The sequence below is a fragment of the Electrophorus electricus genome, chromosome 21, assembly GCF_013358815.1.
Source record: "Electrophorus electricus isolate fEleEle1 chromosome 21, fEleEle1.pri, whole genome shotgun sequence".
In the NCBI taxonomy this organism is placed as follows: Eukaryota; Metazoa; Chordata; class Actinopteri; order Gymnotiformes; family Gymnotidae; genus Electrophorus; species Electrophorus electricus.
In genome coordinates this window covers 6,768,836-6,781,335 of record NC_049555.1, presented here as the reverse complement: position 1 = coordinate 6,781,335, position 12,500 = coordinate 6,768,836, and the positions used below count along the sequence as shown (strand labels likewise).

General features: G+C 42.2%; 1 protein-coding gene across 4 annotated transcripts in view; it reads left to right on the top strand.

Moving 5' to 3' along the window:
* il1rapl1b (interleukin 1 receptor accessory protein-like 1b) overlaps positions 1–12,500 on the top strand; it is a 295,493-nt gene that overhangs the window by 27,847 nt on the left and 255,146 nt on the right. For all 4 annotated transcript variants that reach the window (XM_027011408.2, XM_027011407.2, XM_035520914.1 and 1 more), the window contains exon 2: positions 2,991–3,090. In XM_027011408.2, coding sequence (XP_026867209.2) covers positions 3,009–3,090 — 82 coding nt within the window. In that variant the 5' untranslated portion in view covers positions 2,991–3,008. The remainder of the gene's footprint in view (positions 1–2,990; positions 3,091–12,500) is intronic.

Below are 12,500 nucleotides of genomic sequence, written 5' to 3'. Positions count from 1 at the left end.
TAGCAGTGGGGGAGAGGGCAGAACAGCACAGACATGCAAAGCATTATGGGAATATCCTTGTGCTGAAGCCAGGCAGGGAGTGCAGAAGCTCCTCGGTGAAGAATGAAGATCTGTAGATGTTTTATCTGTAGCTCTCACAAAGTGTAACTTGAATATGGGCTTTCAGTTATACAGGTACCAAACCCAACAGAGCTAAGGTGTATGGAATTTATTTAATTTCAGCCTGTTTTATGAATATAAAGTTATTATAAAAAACAGGGTGTCATAATATATTGTCTCCCCCCCAACACATACACGCACACACACACAAATCTAATCAGGTTCTTTGCTTATGAAACCAGTTAATGCTCCTTTTCAGGTTGTTGCTCTGTGCTAATTGATCAGTTCTCTCTAAGTGTATGAGCCAAATTTGATTGGCCAGTATGATCTCTAAGTCTCTGAGCCACCTTTGATTGGCCATTAACATGGTGTATGAACAGAGTTCTCACAACATCCCACATTATATTCATCTACCTCACCTTTAAATATCTGCGGAGCCCCATTGAAGACAGAGAGATTTGTCAAATGAACTCTAGTATCCAAAAATGGCCAAAATTGAGACAAGATAAGCATATTTTTCTGTAAAGCACTTTTTAAAATGTTTACATGTTTTACATACTAAAGATAATATTTTAAAAAATAAAATAAAATAAAATTTGTAGAAGGTCAGTCCTCCTCTGGGCTCAGGCTTCTACTTTTACTCTCTTAAGACCTTAAGCACTGAAACTCAATCTAAGTCTCTACAGTTACCAAGATCGGTTTCCTTGGAAACAACGGAACGGTCTTGCATATTCAAATGCAACTCCAGCGTGAGCGCTAGCTAGCAGATCTGGAAATGTCATTTTGTCACATTCTGAATTTGATCATTTCACAAAGCCCTTAATCCTTGTTTATGCATTCCACGTTGCCGATCACCAGCTTCTGATGTCTGTTCGCAGTCTATCTGCCTCCTCTGTGTAAGAGATGACAGCAATAGTGGTCTTAGTGGTGGAATCAGCAGTAACTTGCTTATCTGCAGTCATGTGCTGTGGGACTCTGGTCAAACCTTATTTCCTAGAAATGTCAGAATGCTTTGAAAATCGTGTGGCTGGGTGTTGAGAGAGTCTGCGCATCAACCCGTCTTCCTGTAATCACCTCACAGAGAGAGCAGCGGTCACTGAAGCAGCCTTACCGCTCTGTCCGATGGTGATGTTTGCCCCCTGCCTGAGGGTCTTCTAATCTAATTAGGCTGTGAGGTGCTGAAGGGTTGGGTGAAGGTGTGGAATTTGTGGGCTTCACCTTGTGGGCTTCATTCTTCGACACCAGTCAGTGCTGAAATGGCACCACCTCTGTCCCTGTATATTACCAGATATAGAAGGGATCTCTCTCTACTTCCTAGGCCCTTTACCTTCCACCAACCAGGCCCCAGAGCCTCCACCCACATGGCCCCGGAGCCTCTACCTACCAGGCCCCAGAGCCTCCCCCCACATGGCCCTAGAGCCTCCACCCACATGGCCCCGGAGCCTCCACCTACCAGGCCCCAGAGCCTCCACCCATCAGGATTCAGAGCCTCTCCCAGGGTCTTTACCCACCAGGCAACGGGGCCTCCACCCACCTGGAGCCAGGCCCAACACATACCTGGCCTCAGACATTCTTGTTTATGTCTGTTTTCTTTGTCATCTTTGGCAGCTTGAGTAATCCTGAAATGGCCAATTAAAGTAGTGGATTTGTTAGCTAAGGTGACAGACTCTTTCTTCCGTCCCTCTCCCTCTCTCTCTCTCTCTCTCTCTCTCTCTCTCTCTCTCTCTCTCTCACTGATAGATCTGTTTTGTTTTTTTGCTGATTATCAGGGTATTTAATTTTTGTGTTGGTGATTCATTAAACACTAATTTATACCTTCTAGGGCTTGACAGTGTTTGGGGTTTGTTGTCATGTGATAATTTATCTGAAATAGAGATGTAGTCATGTACCTAAACAGCTGTCACTGTGACACTCTGGGAATAATGTTGTAATCTATAGTCATTTCCCTCCTCCCTCTCAACCGTTAGAGAGCCCAAGAACTCAGAGCCTAATTGGGTGTTATGTAGATATACTATTTACATAAACTACATTTAGTTTTCTGACACTGAATGCCACATAGCATTGAATACCTGCTATATCATATTATTACTACAGTGTGTAATTTAAAAGTTCATTCACTGCATGTGTTACAGGTAACAAAAGCACAGAGAAAAATAATATTGTGAATGAATAAAGGATTAATTAAAAACGGCATCATGGTCCATTATTTTTTAACCAGTATGTGACATTCAGAAAAGAATGCGATTTCCTAGTGTTCTTATAGTACTTCTCAGAACATATGACAATAGACTTAAAAGCACAACAGAGGAGCAGTGGGTGATGGGAAGATAGGAAAACGTGAGTTAACATGCTGATTCTGGAATGGAGAATTCTAAAAAGTCACAGTTTCCTTGATGTGGTGGAACCACTTGACAGTTTTTTTTTTTCATTTTGTAATGTGGAATCACTGTCTGGCTAATCAAAGTTAACATATTTCATTTTAATGCTGATTTACAATGTACAAAAATACATTAGTAGGTTAATCTTGTAAGCTGTATTTAGTATAAATTGAATATATAATTGAAGAGTCTTTAGAGATTTTATTTAAAGCAATTTGATTCCCAGGTTTTTATTTCATCTTAAAACGATAACATTTTATGTTTGCTGTGACATTTGCTTTGGACTATTGCAATAACTCAAACACGCACACACACACACACACACACTCACTCACACACCCACCTACACACTCATTCACACACACACACACACATACACACACACACACACACACACACACACACACACACACACACACACCCAAAACCACACATAACTCTGACTCTATTTTGAGATTCAGACACTGGCAATGCGTGTTTACCTCTTTTTGTTCTTTGTCTCGTCTCTTTTAGGAAATTCAGACAGGAAACATGAGATCTCCCTTTCCACTGCAGATGCTGCTCTATGCCACAGTGATCAGGAGCCTGAAGGTGGTGTCCAAGAGAGGCTCAGGTAGGCCCACGGCTGCCGTCTGCATGACTTTAAACTGTGACACAGGGCCCGCACGCAGAACACCTGCATGGGATCAGAGAGCCGTAACCTAAGACGCCGCTCTTGGACGTCCGGCAGCTTTTTGGGGTGTAGAAATAAAGATGGAGAAAAGAAAGATTCGTAAACGGATCCCTGTCTGTGTTAATAGGGAAAGTACCTTTGGAAAGGGGACTATTAGTCTGGGCTTAGCTGGGTGTCCTTGGAATGATGCCACGCTTAATGTATTGTATATATCTACAAGAAAGGAGTGTATAAATGTGATAAAGAGAGTAACATAAAAAGAATATATACTAAATAATCAAGTGCTTTGCTATAGGAACTGTATTAATATGCATGTGTGCATATGCATGTGCATGCACATGTGTGTGTATGGATGTGGGTGTGCGTGTGTGTGTGTGTTCGTATGTGTTTAATAGGGCATTTGACCATTGATAAAGTGATGGCATATATTGTAGCATTAAGTCTTAACGGCTTGGGGTCCTTCTTAAGTGCCGCTTGCGTTTGCCTAAAGTCATACTTCAGCCTGTTTAGAGGTCTCTTAACTGCAGGTAAATCAATGGATAATATCGTTTCTGACAATAATGTCTTAGCCTGTGGCACCTGCAGCCGTGTGGGCTGCAGACACATTCCTGAGCATTTCCCCTTCATTGATTATTGGTGCTGGCTGAAGATCTGCCACATGGCCTTATTAAAAGTGAGTTGGGTCTCTGTGATCTGCTGCTCCCGTGAAGAGCTGTCCTGTTGGAGCTGATTTCCAGCAGATATCTAGCTTTGGGTGGATGTGTGAGTTTGTGTGTGTTTATATGTATAGTCACACATGATGCTTTAGAAAGGTTTAGCTATGCATTTATTGCATGGATAAACAGTTTGTCATTTGGTTTGAAGAGAGATAGCACATGTGAGTGCCTGTAAAAGAATGTGTGTGTGTGTGTGTGTGTGTGTGTGTGTGTGTGTGTGTGTGTGTGTGTGTGTGTATTTATGCATCACACACACATACACACACACACACACACACACACACAGGTATAGAGATGTGTCCCATCTCATGCAGAGGTCCAGATGGCCTCTCTTCTGGCATGGGCTGGCATGCACTCCTCTGTCATTATCAGCACTAATCTGGGTCAGTGGGGTGTGACACTGTGCAGTATTGGAGGTGTCACAAGGGGACATGGGACAGCCTGAATGAGAGGGGAACACATTCAGTGTGGAGCAGGGAGGAACACATTTAGCATGGAGCGGGGGCGGAGGGGGGAGTGCACATTCAGGGTGGAGCAGGGGGAACACATTCAGGGTAGAACAGGGTGGATCACATTCAGGGTGGAGCAGGGGGAACACATTCAGGGTAGAACAGGGTGGATCACATACAGGGTGGAGCAGGGGGAACACATTCAGGGTAGAACAGGGTGGATCACATTCAGGGTGGAGCAGGGGGAACACATTCAGGGTAGAACAGGGTGGATCACATTCAGGGTGGAGCAGGGGGAACACATTCAGGGTAGAACAGGGTGGATCATATTCAGGGTGGAGCAGGGGGAACACATTCAGGGTAGAACAGGGTGGATCACATTCAGGGTGGAGCAGGGGGAACACATTCAGGGTAGAACAGGGTGGATCACATTCAGGGTGGAGCAGGGGGAACACATTCAGGGTAGAACAGGGTGGATCACATTCAGGGTGGAGCAGGGGGAACACATTCAGGGTAGAACAGGGTGAATCACATTCAGGGTAGAACAGGGTGGATCACATTTAGGGTAGATCCTTTGGAACTTTTTGGCAGTGGCACCAGAAGTGTGGCTGCCGCTGATCCTGGGGAAAATGTAATGGTGTGAACAGGAACCAGTAGCAAAGCTTTATGTGATCCCTGGGGGACTGAATACATTTTCCCTTTTCCCAGCTGTGCCTAACTAGACAGAAATTGATAGAACGGAAATGTCTCTGCCATTTAACCCCTGTCATGAAGTGTAGTGTTTACTGGTCTTTACTGGTTATTAAATGGCCCAGTAAGAGCATTTATTTGCTTCACTATGATGGTACATCCTCAGATGTCTAACAGTCACCTGTGGTGGTTCAGCTTCTCCGAGATCTTCCAGTGATCTCCAGTGCCAGCCAAACATTTTTGACATACCTTCTTTTTGTTTAAATTTTGCCATTTATTATTTTAGAAAAACTGTAAAGGTATCAAACAATAAAATAAGATACATGTGATTATACTGTGTTTTTGACTGTCTTGGAGTTTAGGTTCAATGTTGCCACCCTTTAACATGATAACAGTTTGTACAAACATAATGCTCTTTTAACCATCTTTGATGCTTTGAAGAAATCCCTACATATGCTGAGCACTTTATGGGAATAAACATCTGAATGAAAGGCTATTTCAAATTATGTTTAATATTTTAATTGTATTGTTTTTTTTCAATTTTAAGAATAGTTTTTGTTTTGGAAATCAGTTCATATATAGGCTCTCAACTTTAATTATATACATTTGTTCTAGTAATAAATTTAAGCAATAAACCATTAGATTAAGGCGCCGTTAAGACTCTGCCTTTTTAAGATGCCTTTAAGACTACAACTGTACATGCAGGCAGGTGTATCCAAACCTCTCGGAGGTCTTACAGTGACCTATGCTGGTACAGTCTCTCAAAGGTCTTACGGTGACCTTTGTACCACCCAGTTTCTTTTATAGATAGACTGAAAGGTCATGGAAGCAGTAAGCTCATTGATCATGTGGATGATGTTAGGCTTGTAGTCATGTTCTGTCCGGTGCACCTCCTTCTAGGTTCTGCTAGGTGATGCTGGAAGCCTTCTGAGCCAACATGCTGTTTGCTTGTGATTGTGCAGAGTTTATTTTTGGTGCCGTGGAGAACTTGTTGTCACAGTTTTTTTCTCTGCATATTGTCCGTGGAGCTTTTGTTGAGAGCCAGAGTGCGGTTAGAATAGGGAGACGGTGTGCAGAGAAACAAAGAGCCAGAGGGAATGACAGAGAGGGTGACGTCTGAGCGTGAGCCCAAGACAGTGGGAGAGGGATAGCAAATAATACAGTGAGGAAGGTAATGAGCAAGACAGAGAGACGGGCGAAAGGGAGGGACGGAGACATCCAGGAGGAAGAGAAAGTGGCGGGAGGAAAAACAGATATGGGAGAAAGATGGAAAGGCTGCCTAAAAAAGAGAGATGAAGAGAAAGGAATTGAGCAAGTGAGAGAGAGAGAGAGAGCGAGAGAGGAAGGAGAGAGAGAGAATGAGGTGAGGGGAGGAAGAGAGAGAAGAGGGGCAGATGAAGAACAAGCATACACTTACACACATCTGGGTGTCTGAGCTGCTCGACTGGTTGGACCACATCATTGGCCGAGGCATAGTCACATGTAAATCAGCAGGTTTGGAAACGTCCCATAAATCTCTTTTATACCCCAGGGACTTATCATTTACCACATTTTCATTATGCTTATTCAAGCAAAACCAGACCCAGATTTTAAATTTCCCTTTTTTTTTTTTTTACCTCTGAAATGTTTTGGTGTAAGAGTTTGTGCACTTTCAGTTAGCTGGAGATAAGAGACCACATCACAGTGAGCAGTTTTCTTTGAAGTCTTACCAAACACTACCCATGTGTATAATTATTACTAAACACTACCTAGGTGTGTAATTCTTATCAAACACTACCCATGTGCTTAGTCTTATCAAACACTACCTATTTGTGTCATTCTTATCAAACGTTACCCATGTGTTTAGTCTTACCAAAGACTACCTATATGTGTAATTTATACCAAACAATATCTGTGTGCATTAGTCCTAACAAAACGAGCCACATCTTATAAAACATAACCCATGTGATTAAATCTTACCTAACACTGTGTGTGCTGAAGTCTTACCAAACACAGCCACAGTTTTTCTCCTAGTTTGATAAAGTGAGCTGTTGGTTTGAAGGCTATCAACCAGGCGTGGGTTTTACATAATCTTTCACTTTTCTAAATCGCAGTGGCCTTAGACGTCTTTCAGAGGCTTCATCTATAAAAGAAATGAGTCATGGTAAATTATAAGCTACTAAGCATGATCATGTGTGGTTGTTTCAGTAGCTCTCCTTAGAAATGCACACAGACCAAGGCACACATGCGCGCGCACACACACACACACACACACACACACACACACACACACACACACACACACACACACACACACACACACACACACACACACTTTAACGGTTCCCTACCCAAGAACTGCAGTTAGCATTTATGACATTAATACATACCATTTAAGCAAGTATGACATGTTAATTACATAATGTTGAAACAATATGACCTATTAATAACATTAAATTCCAGTTTTCTCCCAGTGTTAGTAGTTTCCAATTCCTCCCACTAGCTAACTAAATCTCCTCCCAATAGATGACACCACCAAGCCAAGCCAATACACAATTATGTTCTCCCAGCCAGGGATGGGTGCGTCCCTGGGGATCAAACCAGCAATCACCCGATGACGGGGAGCCCTAGCTTTGTAACTGTTGATTACATACACCTGTCACAATCACTTATTTTATCATTATTTACCAATCATTAGCAATGATGGTGCAAAATGGCAGTGCTAGTGACAGAGGATCGGCTGGCGTGAGGCTCTCCCTGCCTCCGCGTGATGATAACGAGCAAGTTGCTTCTGTGCTAGTGAAGCCTGCACCATATAACTGGTTATTAGTAATTCAGTTGTACAAGTTTTAGAATGTTAATGAGCATCTCTTTTATGGAGAAACACCATTAGCTAATGTAGAGAAACACCATTAGCTTCTTTTCTATAACAGGTTACAGCCATCATTGTGCATTACAGTGATATAGTTTTTTTTTTAAATGCTTGTAATAGTTTCTGAATATTGTAATAATACAGGGAAAACATGCTTTAACCAATGAAGACTGAGAATCTCTGAGCATACCTGCCATTTACACACTTATCCACCATGCTCTGCATTTTAAGGAATATTACAGATTTATCATCAGCATTTTTCATATCTCTCTCTCTCTCTCTCTCACTCACTCTCTCTGTATATATATATATATATATATATATATATATATATATATATATATATATATATATTAGAGGTCCTTTATCAGTTGTGCAAGCAAAGTGCTTCTGTGTGTGTGTATGTGTATGTGTGTGTGTGCGTGTGCGTGCGTGTGTGTGTGTGTGTGCGCGTGCGTGCGTGTGTGTGTGTGTGTGCGCGTGTGCGCGTGTGCGCGTTTGTGTGCATGTGTATATACGCATACATACACACACACAAGCATTTTGCTTGCACAGCTGATAAAGGACCTGTCTGAAATGTCCTGTTTCTCTGGAATATATGTTCAGCGGTCTTTGTGAGCTCTAGGGCTCGGGTGTTCATGATGTTTTGATGCTTTTGTGATCATAACACATTAAAATCTTGTTCAGAATGTCAGGAAGTACACAGTGTCATGGCCGATCTGGTTCAGGATGTCAGGAAGTACAGTGTCATGCCTGATCTGTGGAGTGTTGCTGTTGTAGTCGGTCATAGCTTTAACGCCTTTCCACATGTTGTGAGAGTTACGGCTTTCTAAGTGCACTCCTATGTGTTTCTTCTATGTTCACTTAATGCCCCCTATTCATATCCTTGCAGGCATTTCTGTATGCCTCTATGGCACCTATCCTGAAGGCAGTATCCTTTGCCTTGAGCAGAAACCATACATTATCCAGCCATGGATTTTTATTTGGATACACCTTGATGGTTTTGGTGGGGGATACTGTTTTGGTGTGGAAGTCAGTGAGGGCCAGATGAGGTATATTCTTGCCCCTGTCTGATCACGTCCGTCCGTATTCTCAAAGCGGTTCTGCAGTAGTGGGGTGCCATCTTCACTCCAGACTTTTAACAGCTGGTTTCTTCTACAGGTCAGGGGTATGTAAGATGGGGTCAGTACCAATGAAAAACGGCATGAGAAGCCAAGATGTGGTTATGGGGCAGTTTTATAAGCTCCAGGAATGTCCATATAAACTTGTTTGCAGATATTCCATGTTTGTCCCCTGGTCAAGGATATTCCACATCTCGCTCCAGGTCGAAGATGTAAAAATAGAGTCTCAAAATTCACTGGGAATTTTTCCCTGAGAAATTCATTATCGGTTATAATAGGAACCTGTAGTATGGACTCATATGTGACATAGCAGTTTGTGACTCGACTTTCAGATGAAAGCACTTTGAAAAAGACCGGGTATAAGGCATCTGCTCCACATTATGAAAATAAGTCCCAACCAAAGGCAAGACAATGAATTCTTAATCGCTGCATTTAGGTTTTAATAAATGCAGCAAATCTGCATATTTGCAAAGCTTTTCTTTTGATAGGTCTACTGAGCAAATGAAATGCAGATGGACTGGATTAAGCCACGAAGCTGTTCTCAACTGTGCCAGGCATGATCACTCAGTGACATCACTAATGAGGCTCCACTTCACACTGTTATCTTCCACATGAACATGTTTAACTCCAGCCTACATGTACACGTGAACATGGGTGATCTCGCTTAACTCAAAGGCACAAACAAATACAAGTAAGCACACTTAACTCAAACACACAGACACACGCAAACATGGATGAGTACTTAAATCCAAAGACACACACACACACACACACTCACAAGCATGAGTGAAGACACACACACATACACACACACACACACACACACACACACACACACACACACACACACACACACACACACACACACACACACAGACTGGGAATGATACATGGCATGTATTTGTCGGGCTAGGGTTAGGGTTAGGATTGACAGGTCAGGAGTTGTTTGTCTTACGTTCTTGCTGCCCACATTTGAGAAATCAGCTTCACTGCTGTGATGCCACATCAGTGTCAAAACTAAACAGTGCAAAAACACAAGGTGAGAAATATAAACCTGCCTGTTTTAACATTGGTGTGTGTAAATATCCCGCTCACAAGCACACAAGTGAAAATCTTGAGCACAGAAAGAAGAATTGTGTGCACATTTATCATAATATAGTGCTCAAACTGTCTTTTTTCATTCTCGAATGGCTATTTCCTTCTCAAATTGATAGTTGTCCTTGTGTGACAAATACTTCACCTTCAGCTGCTATGTGCTCGAGCTTTGACATGGGGTGGTTTGGACAGATTGGGGACACTCTCATGGCCATTTCTGTCAGTAAATGCTATTGGCTGATGACTCCTGGTTCACACAATGAAAAATTTTCTCCAGAAGATGAAGATGGCAGAGCGAGAGGAACATAGACAGGTGAGTTTGGTTAATAGCAAACCTTGGCTTTATTTAGCTTATAATGACAATTTAATAGTCAAGTTTAATCTTTTTTTTTTTTTTTTTTTTTTTTTTAATTAGCACACATTCGCTAATTCCTGTTGCCCGCTGGGAATCAATTAACAATAAGTAGATTCACATCGGGACAGACTGAGTTGTCTCCATGGTATCAGTTATTATACCCCAGTTCACGATGCGGGCTTATAGTATAGTGGAAATGTCTTATAAAGAAGGCTGTGAAAACGTCTGTGGACAGCTCACTGCACAATTAAAGGTAAATAGTGGCAAATTAATGAAATGCATTATGTGAACCATAATGGTTTAAAATGATGCAGTGTACTAACAAAACAATACATCCACAATAAGCAATGTTCTTTTCCACCTTAATGACTACCTCAATATCATTCGTCATTTCCCATACTCTTCCGTCTGATCCCCGTTTTGGACTTTGACTTTGAACATAGAACTCATCAATACAGTGATGACTTATTAATAGATATTAGATATTTATTAAACTAGCTAAACTTACATTTTGTAGCATTAGCATTACCTGTATCATGAAGTAATGTATATTACCTGACACTGGAGGCAACTCTGTTCTCATGTGAACTTATTTATCATAAATTAACCCCCAAAAGAGCATTGCATTGTAGGATTAAAGACTATAGAAGTGGCTACAGGCCAAATTATTTAACTAACCCATACCGTTCAAATGTGCCCACCCCCAAACTGCCCAAACCGCCCTCACGTCAAAACCTGAACACAGATCAGCCAAAGGTAATGTACAGGTCACACAACTCGTCACACTATCAACTCAAAAAGGAACAAATATTTGAGAATGGCAAAAGACAGTTTGAGCACTATATTATGATAAATGCGCACACAGTTCTTATTTCTGTGCTCTCGAGTTTCACATTTGCGCTGTAAGTGGGATATTTATACAGAAATGTTAAAGCAGACAGGTTTATATTTCTCACATTACGTTTTTGCGCCCTCTAGTTTTGACATTAATGTGATGTCATACACTTCTAAAGAGAGCGATGGAGAGAGAGAGAGAGAGAGAGAGAGAGAGAGAGAGAGAGAGAGAGAGATAGATAGATTTGTAGTAACTTGTCACAGGCCAAGAGACAACAAGTAATCTCCCCCCTTCAATTGGTCAGTGTTGCTGATTAATGATTGTTAATCGTTTTGTAGATAACTGACTTCCTTTTGTTCTTTTCCTACCTATTTCCCCTTTCTCTGTTGTGTTCGTTTTGTTTGGTGGTAAAGTAACTTATAACATAGATGCCAATAAAGCATTGTTGAACTGCACTGTAAGAGACTGAAGGACCCTCCTCGAGTAAGACACTCAGCTCGAGAATCTTTACACAATGATATAGTACTTAGGCATAATGCAGTGCATATACACATGCTCCTCTGTAGCAAATGCTACTTAAAACTAAAATAAAAGTATAAAATAAATCAATCAATAATAATACAAATAAAACAAAAGGATAAAAGGTGAGTTTTCATTTACTGGGTCAGAATGTAGTACAAGGCTTCATTTGTGCTGAGAAACCCAGAGCTCTGTGCTACTTGGACCTCAGATTCAATGAGTTTGCTAATGTCCTTGTGTCATTGTATGGTGGACACTGCCCTTATGACTCTCCGCATCGCTGTCCGGCTGTGTGGTGAGGCTGTCGCCTACTTCATGCTACTGCAGCTTGACTGTCATTTACTTTTCCGCTGCATTATTTACCCAGTTTGACCGAACAGAGTTTTCAGTGGCTATAAGGCTCCAGGAGGTAGCGCTGCCTATGTAATGCCTGATGGAGAAGCCCCTCTCTGGGGGATGAGACACCCGATGGAGAAGCCCCTCTCTGAGGGGTGAGACTCCTGATGGAGAAGACCCTCTCTGATGGGTGAGACGCCATATGGAGAGGTGGCTCTCTGAGGGGTGAGACCTGATGTAGAGGTGGCTCTCTGAGGGGTGAGACCTGACGTAGAGGTGGTTCTCTGAGGGGTGAGACCTGGCGTAGAGGTGGCTCTCTGAGGGGTGAGACCTGGCGTAGAGGTGGCTCTCTGAGGGGTGAGACCTGACGTAGAGGTGGCTCT